Source organism: Clytia hemisphaerica, unplaced genomic scaffold (assembly GCF_902728285.1).
Source record: "Clytia hemisphaerica strain Z4C2 unplaced genomic scaffold, Clytia hemisphaerica genome assembly, whole genome shotgun sequence".
NCBI classification, from domain to species: Eukaryota; Metazoa; Cnidaria; class Hydrozoa; order Leptothecata; family Clytiidae; genus Clytia; species Clytia hemisphaerica.
In genome coordinates, this window is record NW_027104433.1 from 1402402 (window position 1) to 1422251 (window position 19850).

General features: G+C 37.1%; 2 protein-coding genes across 2 annotated transcripts in view; both read left to right on the plus strand.

Moving 5' to 3' along the window:
- The window catches only part of LOC136820703 (conserved oligomeric Golgi complex subunit 5-like), a 64289-nt gene that overhangs the window by 25061 nt on the left and 19378 nt on the right, over window positions 1-19850 (plus strand). The window lies entirely within an intron of this gene.
- Window positions 8330-10319, plus strand: LOC136820705 (microfibril-associated glycoprotein 4-like). Its single transcript, XM_067076922.1, has one exon. The coding sequence runs from the start codon at window positions 8772-8774 to the stop codon at window positions 9726-9728; it is 957 nt and encodes a 318-aa protein (XP_066933023.1). The 5' UTR covers window positions 8330-8771; the 3' UTR covers window positions 9729-10319.

Here is a 19850-nt window from a genome sequence, read left to right on the forward strand (position 1 = left end):
TCCAATTTTTTCAGTCTGGCTTTAATTGGATGAGTTGAACAGCTACAATTTAAGGACAATATTAGGAGTAATCTAGGATGCGAGCTTTCTTATGTACGGATGGATGAAAACTTCCACCAAGGATTTATTAATATATAATGAATATACAAGTACCTGATTTTTGCTGATTTCTCATGTTCTAGCTATGTCCGGAGTAATGATATTATTCACTCTCCTTCCCTGATTAAATGATTTTTCGAAACATTTTAATTGCGTTATTTATGGAAAATTACCCATTCAATTCCCAAAAGAGACTGAAAATTTTCCTATGAGAGTCAGATTCTTCTATTTCGGTGTTTTTTACACTTTTGGCAAAAACGTGAAGTTTTTTTAAACAGGTTTTAAAATAAATACAAAATGCACCTTTTCTTAATATGATATCAGGGGATCGGCAAAGGATTCCATTCCATGTCGGCATATACCGACATCGGCAATTAAAGTGTTAAACGTTTGTTCTGTCTGTTGAGTCGGGTGTTGGTTAGTGAGTCAAGTATCAGAATAGGTCTTCATCACACAATCAAAATCAAAAAAAAAATACATAATCAATAATTACAGTACTAAATCAAAAGGAATATAAGTTTTTAATTAAACAATTAAAGCAATAAAACTAAAGAAAATCAGAGTGTTCATCAATAAATCTGTAATTCAACAGCTCAAAATGTTCATTGCCAAAAGTTCAATTTTTAAAATGATACTATTCAATATGTCTTTGTCGCCCACAAGCTTCGCATATATTACCAATTATTATCCATATAGCGGTCATTAAGTAAGCCATTAAAGGTTCAATCGGCGGGCGGTATTGAAAGGTTTTGTGACTGAAATTGTCATACCCGCGCTGAGGAAACTAAAAAAGCCAGGCTTCAGAGGGCTGAAATATCATTAACCGCCCGGGTATGGGGCAATAACAGCGAGTTTATGTATTTGCACATTTGAGGACGGTAGAGTCACTGAAGCGTTTTGGAATAACCCACAGTTCTGACCCGCAAGATAGAGGACGATAAAAGTACTGATTTACCGTCGTCCTCAGTTGGTCAGGATCTAGTCAAATTAGAACCTTACCTTCTCCGTCGTTGAAAAACACACATACATAAACTCGGTAACGTCATTTGCGGCCCGCTCGGAATTGGATTGAAGTTGTTGCATTGAAGCGAAGAGACTAAAATAACGTCAGAAAAAAAAAACATTTGCGGCCCGCTCGCAAGGTGCTAAAAATTTGTTGAAGAGATTGAATGTCCAATATGGGTAAAAGTAATAGCGTTAAGTTTTCGTTCGTTGTTGTCATTAATTCTGCCCTTGCAGTTTGATTATTAGCCCTCTAGTGCCATTCGCCCAAATGACACTATCGGGCGAATAATCAAACTACGCGGGCAGAAAATAACAACAACGACCTCAAACTGAACGCTATTGTTATGTTATAAAATGTCTGATTTCCCATTATGCATTCCTCGATTGTACATTATCCTGGAAAAGCGATTGCACGTCGTCCATTTGAGTTTTTCATACTTCGATCAAGGTTCTATTGCCAGGGAATGATCGTTCTGTCATAAGCCGCCATACCACACCAAACCATACAATTTCGCATTACGTTAAAAATCCCCAAGGAATCAAACATATCTCTCAGTCATCTTGGAACAGTTGTTTTGGACCAAAGTCACTACTACGGAAGGGATAAAGCTCTGTCCGTTTTGATAGCTCGAAAGATTTATGTGGTATGCATAAGCTACGTAGTCAAAGTAGTGTTAACAGTCAATGTTAAAAGAACTGAAGCCATCACGCAGTCGTAAACGTAAAATACAACGTAACAGACGTACAGAACAGTCTTAGTCACAGTTGGGTCATATTTAAGGATTCGTTCTCTAAACGTTTCCAGTTTTTGCTCGTTCAATGAGTTACAACTTTTTACTGTAGGCAATTCATAATATCCTAATGGCGTTACATGTTGGCAGTTCTACAGATTCCCGACAGTGTAACAGTTATCAGTTGGGGAGTCAGTAAATGTCACGGTAAAAGTACTGTATAGTAAAAGAAATATGTACATCATGGTTTTGATCCTCTCTCCTTTCTCTCTTGCTAAGGTATCTCACAAAGAGAGCAAATAAAAGGGTTAAATCTGGTTAAATCAACAATCTTCTACTCTAAGACGTTTTATAAATTAGTGCGTCATAGTTTATGTGTTCAGTTCATAGGCACATTCGTTGCCATAGTTTTGTTTGATTTGCTCATATTAATTAGCGTTCGTTCTGTAAAATACTCCTTATCAGTTCGTAGGCACATTTGTTGTCATAGTTGTTTTGTTTTAAATATCTCCTTTAAATCTGAGATGAATATTTACTCTTCTTCTTCTTCGTTCCAAAGTTCTTTTTACTTTGAGAGAGAATGTCGTCATCTTGTCATTCTCTTCTAATAGTATCTGTCATAATCTTGTTGAGTTGAAGTTATGTTTGTCAGTGTTGGAAGGATCTTTCCTGAACGGGATGCTTTGGTTCATAAGAAATCAATCTTTAGCACATTGTTCTCATGATCGTCCGATCATCGGGTTGAAGAGTATTAAGTCTATACTGAGAGCAACTGCCACTTTCTGAGGGCTTTGCCACTGTCTGAGGGCTTTGCCACTTTCTGAGGGCTTTGCCACTTTCTGAGGACTTTGAGGGTTGCACTTTCTGAGGGCTTTGCCACTTCTGAGGGCTTTGCCACTGTCTGAGGACTTTTGCCACTGTCTGAGGGCTGAGGGCTGTGCCACTGTCTGAGGGCTTTTGCCACTTTCTGAGGGCTTTGCCACTTTCTGAGGGCTTTGCCACTTTCTGAGGACTTTGCCACTGTCTGAGGGCTTTGCCACTGTCTGAGGGCTTTGCCACTGTCTGAGGGCTTTGCCACTGTCTGAGGGCTTTGCCACTTGCTGAGGGCTTTGCCACTGTCTGAGGGCTTTGCCACTTTCTGAGGGCTTTGCCACTTTCTGAGGGCTTTGCGACTTGCTGAGGGCTTTGCCACTTTCTGAGGGCTTTGCCACGGTCTGAGGCTTTGCCACTGTCTGAGGGGGCTTTGCCACTTTCTGAGGGCTTTGCCATTTTCTGAGGGCTTTGCCACTGTCTGAGGGCTTTGCCACTTTCTGAGGGCTTTGCCACTTTCTGAGGGCTTTGCCACTTTCTGAGGGCTTTGCCACTTTCTGAGGGCTTTGCCACTGTCTGAGGGCTTTGCCACTTTCTGAGAGCTTTGCCACTTTCTGAGGGCTTTGCCACTGTCTGAGGGCTTTGCCACTGTCTGAGGGCTTTGCCACTTTCTGAGGGCTTTGCCACTTTCTGAGGGCTTTGCGACTTGCTGAGGGCTTTGCCACTTTCTGAGGGCTTTGCCACTGTCTGAGGGCTTTGCCACTTTCTGAGGGCTTTGCCACTTGCTGAGGGCTTTGCCACTTTCTGAGGGCTTTGCCACTGTCTGAGGGCTGTTGAGGCTTTGCCACTTTCTGAGGGCTTTTGCCACTGAGGGCTTTGCCACTGTCTGAGGGCTTTGCCACTTTCTGAGGGCTTTGCCACTTGCTGAGGGCTTTGCCACTTGCTGAGGGCTTTGCCACTTTCTGAGGGCTTTGCCACTGTCTGAGGGCTTTGTCACTTTCTGAGGGCTTTGCATAAATAAATCACTGTTTCCAATACCTTGCTCATCATGCTATTACTTCTAGTTGGGCTCTCACTTTCTCTAAAGAAGAAGTTTTCACTTTCTCAGAAGAAAGTTCATGAGATGCCTTGCGAAGAGTTGTTGGCTGTGTCATCTGTATGTACTGTCTGTATATCTCTTGATGGAGAACATCAATCATCTCACCGATCAAGGTTTTTCTGATCAGGTACTGCAAGGGTTTGAACAAGTTTCTCAACTTTGGAGAAGTAAATTGCAATCGGAATGTCATCCTACTTTACTCTTGTCTTTTACGCTACTGGAGCTGCAGTGGGTTAAACTGTACTCTGAGACCAGGAGTCAAATTTTGTATAGTACTCTTAGGTTCCAAATAAATGCCCCCCCCCCGCTTGTTAATTTGAAAATTTTCCACCCCCCCCCTCCGGACCTTATTAGGACCCCCCCCCCCCCCCGTTTTATTACTTTTTAAGAATTTTTTTAGCTTCAAAGAAGGTCCCGTCTCTGCTCTCTAAAAACCTGATTTTTAGCCTATATTTACATTTTTGGGTTTTTTGCACGTTCAATTTCCCCCCCCCCCTGGAGATTAGCCCCCCCCACCCGGCTTATTAATTTTGAAAATTTTCCAACCCCCCCCCCCACTCCCCGTTTATTTGGAACTTAGAGTAAACATACTTCAAAACGTAATTAGTATGTAAAGTAATTATTATCCATATAGCGGTCGTAAGTAAGCCATTAAAGATTCGAACGGCGGGGCGGTATGAAAGGTTCTAACTCAAATAGTTACCCGCGCTGAAAAACTAAGGCGTGTCTTGAGAGGGATGCAATATCATAACACCCTGGTTTAGGGCGGATAACGTCAGGGGGCCTCTAACGGAACTTTATAGTCGTGCATTGAAGCGGGAGACTAACCGACGTCAGAAAAAAAACTTTTGGTCATTTGCGGCCCGCTTGCAAGGGTACTCAAAACTTGTTGAAGTCATTGCATTGAAGCGAAAAGATTGGGCTGACGCTAGAAAAAAACGTTGTTTGAATTTCCGATATGGATAATAATAGTAATAGCGTTAAGCTTTCGTTCGTTGTTGTCATTAATTCTGCCCTTGCAGTTTGATTATTAGCCCTCTAGTGCCATTTGCGCCCTCCGCTTCGCGTCGGGCCCAAATGACACTCTCGGGCTAATAATCAGACTGCGCGGGCAGAAAATAACAACAACGACCTCAAACTGAACGCTATTGTTATATTTACTCACTTTCACTCGTGACACATTCATTCGTGTCAATACTCTTTCAGGTGGGTGCATCTCACTGTTCAATGAGCTGATGTTGTATTCCCTTAAAAATTTCGTGTTAAGCATTGTGTTAACTCTAAAAGAGTCTAAAGGAGTTCTTCCTATGGATGTCAGTCATCAATCAAGTAAGTCGATTGCCACGTTGTTCTGTAGCTGAAAACCAACGTTTTTGTATTGTGTACCGCCTTCTGCAGGTATCATCATAAGTCTGTTGGTAAGCATAGTACTCTCAAGTACATTTGCTATTGTTTGTCTTAGACAGTTGCAGCTTCTATTCAAATTTTCTCTTCAACAGAACTAACATCTAGACAAATAGTAATGCGAGCTCTTTACTGCTTTATCTAAAATGTTGTTTTTCCTCTGACGTGCCCTTTAGCAACGACTTAAATCTGCTGCTACTGACCTGTTTAAATGTGATTAGCTGTTCTAGAACTGACTATTCTAGAGCGTATAGTAAAATGTATAATGTATTCCGTAAGTCCATTTTTCTCAATTCTGTAAAAGTTCCGTGATAGCTCACGCTTTTGAAGAAATTCAGCAATGCTATCAACAGTTTGCTTTCCGAGTTCGGAAGGCTGTTTGACTGTCTATGTTTAAATTCCTTACAGAAGAGCAATTGTCTTTAATCCATGATTTTATGTATAATTTCGATATGTTTTGAGATAATAAGCTCCTGCGAGCGTTCCACTCTGAGCTAATATATTCTCAATTCATTTTCGATGTCTATTCCAGAAAAGATCTCTTCCGTCACTAGTAAACGTGAGTTTTTTTCTGGTCTAACTTTCTGCCAAGTAAGTCAATTTTGTCAAAGGAGAAACTTGAGATTGACGTTTTAATCCTCAGTACTTCCACGAAAGTCAGTAATTGTAGTCGGCATAAAGTCTGTAAAATAATTTGTTTAATGCTTTTCTCTTTATTTTTTGGGGACTTCTTGTCTTCTTTATTCTCTCTTTTTCTGTTGGGTATTTTGTATCTGGTTTTCTGAAATCATAAACTTCTGTTTCACCACTGGTACCAGGTTTTTTTTATAAGAACATGCAATATTTTTGAAGCCCGATGTTCATAACTTTTTGAGTTTTAAGCCGAAAAATGTTATTAACATGTTCTTAACATATTTTCCCCATTTTGTAAGTATTTTTGTCCATTTTTCTCAGAAATTGGGGGTTTTAGATTCCCCAAAGCTTCCCCAAATGTTCTTAACTTGTTCTCAACATTTTGGCCATCGAAGTCTTATGTTCTTATATAGTTTGTTCCTATATAAAAAAAACGTGTATTTGAACAGTGCTCGAAATATGTTTTTTTATGAGAATATATAGGATATCCACCATAATATGAAATTGGCCAAAAATTTCGAATAATGCTAAGAATATCACCATCATGTAAATTACTTATCTGATATTCCGATGGCGGATTGGCAGACGCCCACGCTAAAGCTCGGATCGGAGAGGAATGATAGTCGGCCTTTGATGTGCCGCATCCCCAGTCGGATTCAAATACTTTTGCGCGTAAAGGTAAAATATTTAGGTTGAACCCGCCAATCCCCGAAAACGAGGGCTGGGTTACCAAACCTCCCGCTGCAAAATCCTTGACGCGGTCGTGCAAAATTCCGTAATCTAAACCTTCCAGGTGTTGAAAATTTTTCCGACCTTCAGAGCTTTAGCGTGTCAAATGAAAATGTCTGCATCTGGGTGCCAGATAAGTAAATTACCAATTATATATTATACTTTTACAAAAAAGGATAAATTTCGAACTTAACCTAAGGATACTATAAGAATAATTTCAGATGATTTTCCCTAAAAAGTTAAGAGGAGCAAGGAACAATTTAGGTCGGACAGTGTCCGGAATGCTTTCATAAGGAAAAGTCAAGAACTACTCTTACGAATGTGGATATGAATAAGGCATTTAGCAAAAAAAATAACAATTTTGAAAATTATAGCGGGATGTAAATAGTTGACGACTTAAACTTTTAAACCTGACGAGGTGACAAAATTTTTTCATGTGACTTTATTTATTTCTAACATCTTATTATCCTTCTTCCGATTAATTGGAAGATAGAAAATTTAAACCGTACCACGAGGAAACACGAAAAATTGCAATTTCGTATTGCTCAACCTTAACTCTTCTTTTTATTCAACTGAGTCAACAAAATTATCGAGTGTTTAGAAAGTGAATATTTATTCAACTTTCAAGTGTAACCTAACTATCTCACGGGAAAGTATAGCCTAGAAATCTAAGCTAGTTTGATTCAGTCACTAGGATAAATCTGATGGATAAGTTGTGACTGAAAAGTATTCCAAGGCAAACTTAAAATCCGTCAATGTGAGAAATCTTTAAAGCGCCGGAAACGCTATATTTCCATTAGTCATACCCTTGTGAATACGGGCTTAATTAACTAGGCTAGGGAAAGGACGCATTTCAAATAGATATTATAAACGGAAATCTTTTTTACCTTTTGTTTTTGACACTTAGAGAAAACTTCCTTTTCCTCGTAATCTAGCATGTCAGACGACTAATTCAGACATAGTAAAAAATAAGCAAAAACTCAAGGAAAGAACAAATCGTAGTTTATACAAACTTATATTATCCCGTAACATTCATTCTTTTCTCAACTTCGGTTGAGCTAGAATCTGGCAATCTATATATCTGTCTTTCTGTTTGTTTGTCACAAAAGCTTGAAGGTAGTCTGGACACTTCAAAAATGGTCGGATTTCGCTGAAATTTGACACACTTATTCCTTTGGGGTATTTTTTCAATCTTAAAAAAATTGATTTTTTAGGGCCCGGGCAGGAGTTTTTCACCAAAACAAGGCCAAAACTTTAGAGCTTTAAGGCTGAGGGACACGAGAAGTTTTTTCTGCATTTTTCTGCACTGCATTTCCCGTTTGGTCCTGCGCTTATTTTATTTTATTGCATTTATTTATTCATTTATTTATGTGGATACTATACTATACTCAGGAGATTTGGGTGGCAAAGCAGCATATGCATTTCGACTTTATTAGGACTTGTCAGCACTGCATGCTGCCTATGCCATATTTCCCATGTCAGTATATATGTGTGTGAGTTAGGAAAAGCTTGCTTGAGATTTTGTCGAAGATGGTTGCTAACTGGATTTTGCCGAAGCGGTCTATAACATACCTAAATATGGCGAAATCTTCAGCAAAGAAAACCGTTTAGTGTTCACGCCCCATAAACAACTCTGACTGCTGCTTAACCACTTGTGTAGTGAAGTAAGCAAACATCCTTCAAAAAGTGATCGATTTAACGTGGGTGGAAAAGTTTACACATCTGTTCACCTGTAACAATTGTTGACTGAAGTATTTTTTTTTCAGAGAGATGCAATATTAGACTAGCCTTAGCTAGGCTGCACGCATCCCCAGAATTTATTTTGTTATAGGGGATGCGTACATCGTGTATGAAATTCTCGTCCGAGAGTTACCTCAAATTTGGGGTAACCGAAAGTTGCATAAATTTACATAATTTTGTTACATCCAATCACAGAAAGAGAAAAATGACGTCATTGTGTTATTGCTTTCATAATTATAAATTTTCATTCATTAAACAAAGAAAAAGAGAAGTCGTTGTACAGCTGTGACACATAATCAAAAAAGAGAAAAGAAAAGACGGGGGTAAGCTGGGACAGTAATATCTTAGACGATACGCATCCCCTATATCAAATCATATCAGAGGGGATGCGTGCAGCCTAGACTAGCCTGGATATCTTTGCCTCGGATATTCAGTCTAGAGGTGTCGTGAATATAAAATAAAAGTTAAACTTATCTTTTCATCATTCGTCAATCAGTATTGAGTAACTATCAGTTCTCAAGATGAAGCTGTTCTTGGTCTTCCTCGTTTCGCTTCCACTTCTGGACGCATCTAGTGACATCAACCTGCTGAAATCTCAAATGCAAAAACTTCAGACTGAAGTTACCAACGAAAAAGCTGAAATCAAACAATTGAAATCAAGAGTGCAAACACGAAATGGAATTTGTCAAATCAATTCGAATCGTTGTGGATCCTGTTTGTGCGTCGAAGATTACAGTTTAGTAAATGACGCATACTACCTCTTACCTGTAAATTATTTCTGTGATTGCCGTGAAAAGCCTGTTAGAAGAGATTGTAAGGAACATTATGCCCAAGGAGAGAGGATAAATGGCCTTTATCGTGTTAGTATGAATATTATTGGCCATGTCGTTCAAGTGTCTTGTGTGCAGAATCATCATCATGGTTATGGTGGTGGTTGGACGGTAGTTCAGCGTCGCTTCGACGGATCGGAAAATTTTTATCGCTCCTGGCAAGAATATAAACACGGTTTTGGGAAACTTCAAGGGGAGCATTGGCTGGGTAATGAAAATTTATACCGTTTGACCGCACAAGCTATCGTCAGTGGCTCGGAACTGTTTGTAGGTATGATGAAGAAGTCTTCCGGCTGGAGTTACATGCGTTATACAAATTTTGATATTGGTCGTGAATCCACAGGATATAAACTTCATGTTTCTGGACGTCAAGGAGGATCATACAGCGGAATGGAAAAACACGACGGGATGAAGTTCAGCACCTATGACAAAGATCAAGATCCAAATACATCTGTCGATTGTGCTTCAGAAATGCATGGTGCATGGTGGTATGATGACTGTAAAAGTACTTCGAGCAGGTATAAATCTTCGAATTTAAATGGTGCGTATGATGAATTCGAAAACCTGACTGATGCAAAAGCCGCTTTCTCTTTCTATGGTTCCGCTTATCGATTAAGATCCTCTTTGATGATGGTCCGTCGCAAATAAAAAAATCCAATAAATAATTACTTATGATGACATTACTATTATCAAGCTATTGTGAAATTTTAGTTTATTTAGGGTGGTTCAGGGTAATGATTTTTTTAACTTTATTATTTAAGGTCTTGATTAATACGATATGGATGGTTACTCTCGTGGTAAGGTAAAAAGTTTGAAAATAAAAGAGTTTACCTTTTTTTTAGAACATCCAAAAATTTTGAAGCCTTCGGATGTTCTTAACTTTTTGATTTCCAAGCCTAAAAATATTCTTAACATTTTCTTATTTTCCCCATTTTTTATGTATTTTTGTTCATTTTCCTAAGAAATTGGCTGTTTTAGAGTCGGCAAAGCCTTAAGATTTTCTTGACTTGTTTTCAACATTTTTGCCATGGAAGCCTTAGTTTCTTATAAAACGTGTAACTCTATTTAGGACGAAACTGTCAATCAAAAAGTGCGAACCAATTAGATTACACATATGCACTATGAGTAGTAAAGTTCAGGATCGTACATACTGTCTGTTTTAACATCTAGTTCACTAGTTTAGTATTATGGTTTTAACTTTGTATAATTTATGGTGCTTATGTTTAATAGGGAGAAAATATAAAATGACGTTCAGTCAAAAAAGTAGTGTTTTTTTGCTCAGTCCCGTTGATTCTTCAAATTGTTTTTTTCCATCAACAGCCGCCACCGATGATTAGGATATAAGTTTCAATTCCGATTTCGGATCATATAGCTTCTATATAGTGTCTTTAGCTTCACAGTTTGGATTTTTGGACCTACCTGGAGGTTCTATAAATTAACCTTTGTTCGTCCGTCCGTCCGTCTGTCCGTCCGTCCGTCTGTTACCAGCTTTTCTCGAGATTGGCTCATTAGTTTTTTCTGATTTTTGGCACAAAGATGCAAAATGGCAATGCCCAAAATGTGACGGAGCCCGATTTTCGAAAAAAAATTTTCCGGCCAAAAATGCCGGAAATATGCCGGAAAACCCAGTTTTTTGACATTTTCTCGAGATTTCATCATTAGCTTTTTCTGATTTTTTGCAGAAAGATGCGTATTCGCAATGCTCAAAACATGACAGAGTTCGATTTTTTGAGAAAAGATTTTTTCCGGCCGAAAATGCCGGAAATATGTCGGAAATCGCCGTTTTTGCAGATTTTCATTGGGCTTTTTCCTAATATTTCTTTGTTTTTCCTCATAAAAAAACATCATTGATAGCAATTCCTACCATCAATCATGATTCGATTGTCAATAAAACTGATTTTTTTTTCTCAAAGAAGAAAATGTCACGGTAGAGCGCGATGGTTTGAGTTTTCTAGAAACCTTATTTATTAAGCTGTGTATTTTTCTGAAAGTGGATTGTTTTTATAAAGAAAAGCGTTTATAATAATTTTTTTAGCTTTTTCAATAGGGTTGATAATTTCTCCCAATAGGCATGCTTTCATTATATATTTTTTATTTTGTCCAGTTATGTCTTATGTGTTTCATTGTTTCAATGTTCATTGATTAGTTTTGATAACCAGGTAGGTCCATAAAAGTATAACTTGTTTCTTTATCTTCTTATAAGCATATACTTCATAAGAATCAAATCAAAACCTCTTGATAGATGGTGAAATACCCTTCGGGAATTAGTTCTTACAAAGTAAACAAGGGATAGCACACAATATATGTAATATTTATTTTTCTTTTAAGCTTTGACTTTATAAGAATCAAATCAATAAGTCTTGATAAATGGTGATATACCTTTCGGGAATTAGTTCTTACAAAGTAAACAAGGGATGGCACACAATATAAGCATATTCATTTTTCTTATGAGCATTTACTTTATAAGAATCAAATCAATAAATCTTGATAAATGGTGATATACCTTTCGGGAATTAGTTCTTACAAAGTAAACAAAGGATGGCACATAATATAAGCATTTTCATTTTTCTTATGAGCATTTGCTTTATAAGAATCAAATCAATAACTTTCGATAGAGGTGATATTACCTTTGTTTATTAGTTCTTAAGGTATGTGTTCACCTTTCTTGACACATTCTCTTTAATTGATCATATCTTTAGAACAAGAAATTTTTATGTATCAAAAGTATATATTTTCTGAAAGCCAATAATATTCTCTTTCTAATGGTAAAAGTTTCAGCTGAATTTAAAAAACTGGGCAGGATATAATTAAAATCTTAAGAATTTTAACCTTACCTACTTCAAAGAAGTTAAAGTCATCCATAGCTTTTGAATTTTGAAAAAATAATTTTGATACTATGTTCCCAATAGATTTAACTAAAAAAGTGTCTTGGGATTTTTTTTGAGATTGACTTTAACTCTTTAAATCCTAAATTCTGTAAAAATATCGATAAAAAAGTAAATTTAAATGTGATTTTTTCAGTTATCTGTAAATTGAGGAAAAACAACTGAAATATAAAGATACTATTTAAGTTTGATCTTTTGGGAATCTCATAAAAAAAGAATGAAGTCGATATATAAATGCTATGTGTGACTTTAACTTTGTTAAAAGTAGTATGGTGTGGTAAAATTTCGTTTTTTTCTACATCAATTTGAAATTTTTAACGAGATAATTGCTGTTTATTTGAGTAATCAGTGAAATGTGTCCAAAATCTTACTACATATTCAATAGAGGTGAGAAAAAAAACATCAGCTGAATTCTCTCTTTTGTCTTTGTTGTTTCCGAAAGAGACAATTGGTCGCGCGGCTGAGGTCGAAAAAAGTGGCTAGAAAATGATTTTCGTGATACACCTCTTAGATTCCACTTTTTTCGATGGAAACTCTCGAATTAGTATATGTAGATTCTTTGCCTGGAAACGCAAAAAATCGCCAATTACTCGTTACTTGCACGATAATATCGTGGAAACTTTTTGATTTTGTAATCTACACGTTTTTTTTTTATAAGAACGTCAAAAATTTTCGAAGCCTTCGGATGTTCTTAGTTTTTTGGATTTGAAGCCTAAAAATGTTCTTAAAATGTTCTTATTTTCAGCATTTTTTGAGCATTTTGATGTAATTTCTTAAGAAAATGCATGTTTTTAAGTCTCCAAAGCCTTAGAATGTTCTTAGAATGTTCTTAAATTTTTGGGCCTCGAAGCCTTATGTTCTTATATAGTTTGTTCTTATAAAAAAAAAACGTGTACACATACTAATTCGCGAGTTTCCGTTGTTTTTTTTGGAATCTAAAAGATGTATCACGAAATGAAACGTTTTTCGACCTCAGCCGCGCGACTAAATTATTTGAGTAAATAATCCATCATAAGACGAACTTTGTTTTGAAATTTAAATGGTTATAACTCTGGATAAAAAAAAGATTTTAAGATCGCGATTTTACCAAAATGAAGTCCAGTAACTTTTCATCCACTTTGACTGAAAAAAAAAATTTTGACAAAAAATCGGAAAAAAGGTGTACACATACCTTAAGAATTAAACAACCATTGTTCTTAAATTGGTTAATTTTTTAGCGATATTGAGCCTCGTTGTTCTTATGAAATTGTTTCATCAAGGCTCGATGTAAAGTAGATTTCGGATTACACGTTTTTTTTTATAAGAACGTCAAAACTTTTCGAAGCCTTGGATGTTCTTAGTTTTTTGGATTTGAAGCCTAAAAATGTTCTTAAAATGTTCTTATTTTCAGCATTTTTTGAGCATTTTGTTGTAATTTCTTAAGAAAATGCATGTTTTTAAGTCTCCAAAGCCTTAGAATGTTCTTAGAATGTTCTTAAATTTTTGGGCCTCGAAGCCTTATGTTCTTATATAGTTTGTTCTTATAAAAAAAACGTGTAGCTTCCATCTATACTTCTTGTTTTTCCCATGCAGTTTAAACTTTAAGCGAAATTTTCGACTTCATGTCGTCTTGTTTATTTTGTTGATTAGCTGTCAGCTTTCTTTCATTTTGTTCTGTACGTTTGCGTTCTGTACGTTTGCTTGTTCAACCTACATATAATTTTGTTGAACTCTCTTTCTTGAAGAGTTAAATAGATTTTGTTGAAGTTCATTTTTTCGTGCTTGAAGTATTTCATGGGATTCATGTAGTTTTCAAAGACAGCTTGTTTCCTTGCTTAATCACTTCTGGGTCGTTGCTAACCATTGATTTTTTGTTCTTTGAACTTAGTAGATAAAATGGTATTTTCATGAATTTTAAGTATACACTCTTTACGTCGGTGTTTTTTTTCAAATGTACCAAAATGTCTTTTTTTGGTATCTCCTGTGTAACACAACCTTTCTTAATGAAAACTTATTTTGAGAAAAAAAGATAGAATGAGATATTCCAATTTTTTTCAGTCCGGCTTTAATTGGATGAGTTGAACAGCTACAATTTAAGGACAATATTAGGAGTAATCTAGGATGCGAGCTTTCTTATGTACGGATGGATGAAAACTTCCACCAAGGATTTATTAATATATAATGAATATACAAGTACCTGATTTTTGCTGATTTCTCATGTTCTAGCTATGTCCGGAGTAATGATATTATTCACTCTCCTTCCCAGTCAGATTCTTCTATGTCGGTGTTTTTTACACTTTTGGCAAAAACGTGAAGTTTTTTTAAACAGGTTTTAAAATAAATACAAAATGCACCTTTTCTTAATATGATATCAGGGGATCGGCAAAGGATTTCATTCCATGTCGGCATATACCGACATCGGCAATTAAAGTGTTAAACGTTTGTTCTGTCTGTTGAGTCGAGTGTTGGTTAGTGAGTCAAGTATCAGAATAGGTCTTCATCACACAATCAAAATCAAAAAAAAAATACATAATCAATAATTAAAGTACTAAATCAAAAGGAATATAAGTTTTTAATTAAACAATTAAAGCAATAAAACTAAAGAAAATCAGAGTGTTCATCAATAAATCTGTAATTCAACAGCTCAAAATGTTCATTGCCAAAAGTTCAATATTTAAAATGATACTATTCAATATGTCTTTGTCGCCCACAAGCTTCGCATATATTACCAATTATTATCCATATAGTGGTCATTAAGTAAGCCATTAAAGGTTCAATCGGCGGGCGATATTGAGAGGTTTTGTGACTCAAATTGTCATACCCGCGCTGAGGAAACTAAAAAAGCCAGGCTTCAGATTCCCGACAGTGTAACAGTTATCAGTTGGCGAGTCAGTAAATGTCACAATAAAAGTACTGTATAGTAAAAGGAATATGTACATCATGGTTTTGATCCTCTCTCCTTTCTCTGAGAGCAAATAAAAGCGTTAAATAAACAATCTTCTACTCTAAGTCGTTTTATAAATTAGTGCGTCATAGTTTATGTGTTCAGTTCATAGGCACATTCGTTGCCATAGTTTTGTTTGATTTCTTGTTCATATTAATTAGCGTTCGTTCTGTAAAATACTCCTTTTTTCAGTTCGTAGGCACATTCGTTGCCATAGTTGTTTTGTTTTAGATCTCTTCTTTAAATCTATTCTTCTTCTTCGTTCCAAAGTTCTTTTTACTTTGAGAGAGAATATCGTCATTGCCATTCTCTTCTAATAGTATCTGTCATAATCTTGTTAAGTTGAAGTAATGTATTGTCAGTGTTGGGAGGATTTATCCTGAACAGGATTCTCTGGCTCAAAAGAAATCAATTCCTTCTTTAGCACATTGTTCTCATCATCGTCCGATCATCTGGTTGAAGAGTATTAAGTCTATACTGAGAGCAACTGCCACTGCTCGAGGCTTTTGCCAATATCTGACAGCTTTGCCACTGTCTGAGGGCTTTGCCACTGTCTGAGGGCTTTGCCATTTTCTGAGGGCTTTGCCACTTTCTGAGGGCTTTGCCACTGTCTGAGGGTTTTGCCACTGTCTGAGGGCTTTGCCACTTTCTGAGGGCTTTGCCACTTGCTGAGGGCTTTGCCACTTTCTGAGGGCTTTGCCGCTTTCTGAGGGCTTTGCCACTTCCTGAGGACTTTGCCACTTTCTGAGGGCTTTGCCACTGTCTGAGGGCTTTGCCGCTTTCTGAGGGCTTTGCCACTTTCTGAGGGCTTTGCCACTTTCTAAGGGCTTTGCCACTTGCTGAGGGCTTTGCCACTTTCTGAGGACTTTGCCACTGTCTGAGGGCTTTGCCACTGTCTGAGGACTTTGCTACTTTCTGAGGGCTTTGCCACTGTCTGAGGGCTTTGCCACTGTCTGAGGACTTTGCAACTTTCTGAGGACTTTGCTACTGTCTGAGGGCTTTGCCACTTTCTGAGGGCTTTGCCACTGTCTGAGGGCTTTGCTACTGTCTGAGGGCTTTGCCGGTGTTTTGAGACTGTTTTAGAGCATCCGCCTCTGTATTCGGGTGTTGTCTTTGTGAGCCACAGCTTTATTCAGCCTTTAAATAAATCAATGTTTCCAATACCTTGCTCATCATGCTATTACTCGTAGTTGGGCTCTCACTTTCTCAGAAGAAAGTTCATGAGATGCCTTGCGAAGTGTTGTTGGCTGTTTCATCTGTATGTTCTGTCTGTATATCTCCTGATGGGGAACATCAATCATCTCACCGATCAAGGTTTTTCTGGTTCAGGTACTGCAAGGTTTTGAGCAAGTTTCTCAACTTTGAAGAAGTAAATTTTAATCGGATTGTCTTTTACGCTATCGGAGCTGCAGTGGGTTAAACTGTACTCTGAGAGCAGGAGTCAAATTTTGTATAGTACTCTTAGGTTCCAAATAAATGGCCCCCCCCCCCCCGCTTGTTTAATTTTGAAAATTTTCCAAACCCCCCCCCCCCCCTCCGGACCTTATTAGGACCCCCCCCCCCCGTTATTACTATTTAAGAAGTTTTTTGGACCTACCTGGAGGTTCTATAAATTAACCTTTGTTCGTCCGTCCGTCCGTCTGTCCGTCCGTCCGTCTGTTACCAGCTTTTCTCGAGATTGGCTCATTAGTTTTTTCTGATTTTTGGCACAAAGATGCAAAATGGCAATGCCCAAAATGTGACGGAGCCCGATTTTCGAAAAAAAAATTTTCCGGCCATAAATGCCGGAAATATGCCGGAAAACCCAGTTTTTTGACATTTTCTCGAGATTTCATCATTAGCTTTTTCTGATTTTTTGCTTAAAGATGCGTATTAACAATGCCCAAAACATGGCCAAGTCCGATTTTTGAGAAAAAATTTTTTCCGGCCGAAAATGCCGGAAATATGCCGGAATTCGCCGATTTTGCAGATTTTCATTGGGCTCTTTCCTAACATTTCTTTGTTTTTTCTCCAAAAAAACATCATTGTTAGCAATTCCCACCATCAATCATGATTCGATTGTCAATAAAACTGATTTTTTTTTCTCAAAGAAGAAAATGTCACTGTAGAGCGCGATGGTTTGAGTTTTCTAGAAACCTTATTTATTAAGCTGTATATTTTTCTGAAAGTGGATTGTTTTTATAAAGAAAAGCGTTTAATAGTTTTTTTTAGCTTTTTCAATAGGGTTGATAATTTCTCCCAATAGACATGCTTTCATTATATATTTTTGGACCTACTTCCGGGTACCCCGGTGGAGTTTCTATAAATTAACCCATGTCCGTCCGTTCGTTCGTTCGTCCGTCCGTCCGTCTGTTACCAGCTTTTCTCAGGATTGGCTCATTAGTTTTTTCTGATTTTTTGCACAATGATGCAAAATGCAATGCCCAGAACGTGACGGAGCCCGATTTTTGAGAAAAAATTTATTTGGGCAAATTTGGACCAAAAACTACCTAAAAATAGGGTTTTTTGGACTTTGTGCAAAATCCTGTCATTACTTTTTTCTGAATTTTTGTACAAAGATGGAGGGCAAGATAAAGAATGGCTGAAGTGGTTTTTCCCGGAAAATTCTTATTCGCCTTAAAAAACGGATTTTCGTATTTTTGGGGAAATTCCCTTTAACCAAATAAGAAAATATAGCTTTTTTCAATGTTGACTTATTATTATTTTCTGATTTTTTGCACAATGATGCAAAATGGCAATGCCTAAAATGTGTCGGCGCCCGATTTTCGAAAAAAAATATATTTGGGCAAATTTGGGCCAAAAAAACTTCCTAAAAATAGGGTTTTTTGGACTTTGTGTAAAATGCTGTCATTACTTTTTTCTGATTTTTTGTACAAAGATGGAGGTCAAGATTCTCTAAAGAATGGCTGAAGTGGTTTTTCCTGGAAAATTCTTATTCGCCTTAAAAGACGGATTTTCGTATTTTGGGGAAATTCCCTTTAACCAAATAAGAAAATATAGCTTTTCAATGTTTAGCTTTTTAATGATTTTTTGCACAATGATGCAAAATGGCAATGCCCAAAATGTGACGGAGCCAGATTTTTAAGGAAAAATCTTTTTGGGCAAATTTGGGCCAAAAACAGCTTAAAAGGTCTTTTGGGCCTGAATGTGTTAAGTGATTTTCGTATTTGAGGAAATTCCTTTTTACCATTTTACATTATTCAACACACAAGCTTTATTTTTCCATTCTGAATTTTGTACGATTATTGTCACTTTTTCTTATTTTCATCTGATGTTAATCATTAGGTAGGTCCATTCAGCATGTTGCTTGTTTATTTTGTCCAGTTATGTCTTATGTGTTTCCGGTAAGCATAGTACTCTCAAGTAAATTTGCTATTTTTTGTCTTAGACAGTTGCAGCTTCTATTCAAATTTTATCTTCAGAACTAACATCTAGACAAGTAGTAATGCGAGCTCTTTACTGCTTTATCTAAAATGTTGTTTTTCCTCTGCCGTGCCCTTTAACTTAAATCTGCTGCTAATGACCTGTTTAAATGTGATTAGCTGTTCTAGAACTGACTATTCTGAGCGTATAGTAAAATGTATAATGTATTCCGTAAGTCCATTTTTCTCAATTCTGTAAAAGTTCTGTGATAGCTCAAGCTTATGAAGAAATTCAGCAATGTCATTAACAGTTTGCTTTCCGAGTTCGGAAGGCTGTTTGACTGTCTATGTTTAAATTCCTTGCACAAGAGCAATTGTCTTTAATCGACTTTAATCTTTAAGCGACCGTAGTACAGTGGTAGAGCATCGGGCTACGGTTCGCAAGGTTGTGGTTTCAACCCCCAGCCGGGTCATACCAAAGATTCCCAAAATGGTACTTGATGCCTCTCTGCTTGATGCTCAGCAATTAAGAGAAGGATCAAGGGTAAGTGGAGAAATCCAGGGAGAAAGAGTGGCGCCCTCCCCCTTCGGGTAGATAGCTATCGAAAGAGGAGCCTTCGGGTCGCCTCCGACTGTGGTCGCAGACTTACTTACTACTTTAATCCATGATTTTATGTATAATTTCGATATGTTTTGAGATAATAAGCTCCTGCGAGCGTTCCACTCTGAGCTAATATATTCTCAATTCATTTTCGATGTCTATTCCAGAAAAGATCTCTTCCGTCACTAGTAAACGTGAGTTTTTTTCTGGTCTAACTTTCTGCCAAGTAAGTCAATTTTGTCAAAGGAGAAACTTGAGATTAACGTTTTAATCCTCAGTACTGCCACCAAAGTCAGTAATTGTAGTCGGCAATTGTAGTCGGCATAAAGTCGGTGAAATAATTTAGCGCTTTCTCTTTATTTTTTGGGGGGCTTCTTGTCTTCTTTATTCTCTCTTTTTCTGTTTTGGATTTCGTACATCTGATTTTATGAAACTATAAACTTCTGTTTTACCACTGGTTCCAGGTTTTTTTTATAAGAACATCCAATATTTTTAAAGCCCGATATTCATAGCTTTTTGAGTTTTAAGCCTAAAAATGTTCTTAACATGTTCTTAAAATATTTTTTAGTTTGCTCCTAATTGGGTGTTTAAATAGTGCTCGAAAGATATGTTGTTTTTTTATGAGAATATATAGGATATCCACCATGATATGAAATTGGCCAAAAATGTTGAATAATGCTAAGAATATCACCATCATGTAAAATTACTTCTCTGATATTCCGATGGCGGATTGGCTAAAGCTCTAAAGATGCGGGCCAATTTCCGATCGGAGAGGAATGATAGTCGGCCTTTGATGTGCTGCAACCCAAGTCGGGCTCAAATACCTTTGTGCATAAAGGTAGAAATATTTAGTTTGAACCCACCTACCCCAGAAAACGAGGGCTGGGTTACCAAACCTCCCGCTGCAAAATCCTTGACGCGGTCTTGCAAAATTCCGTAATCTAAACCTTCCAGGTTTTGAAAATTTTTCCGATCTTCAGAGCTTTAGCGTGTCAAATG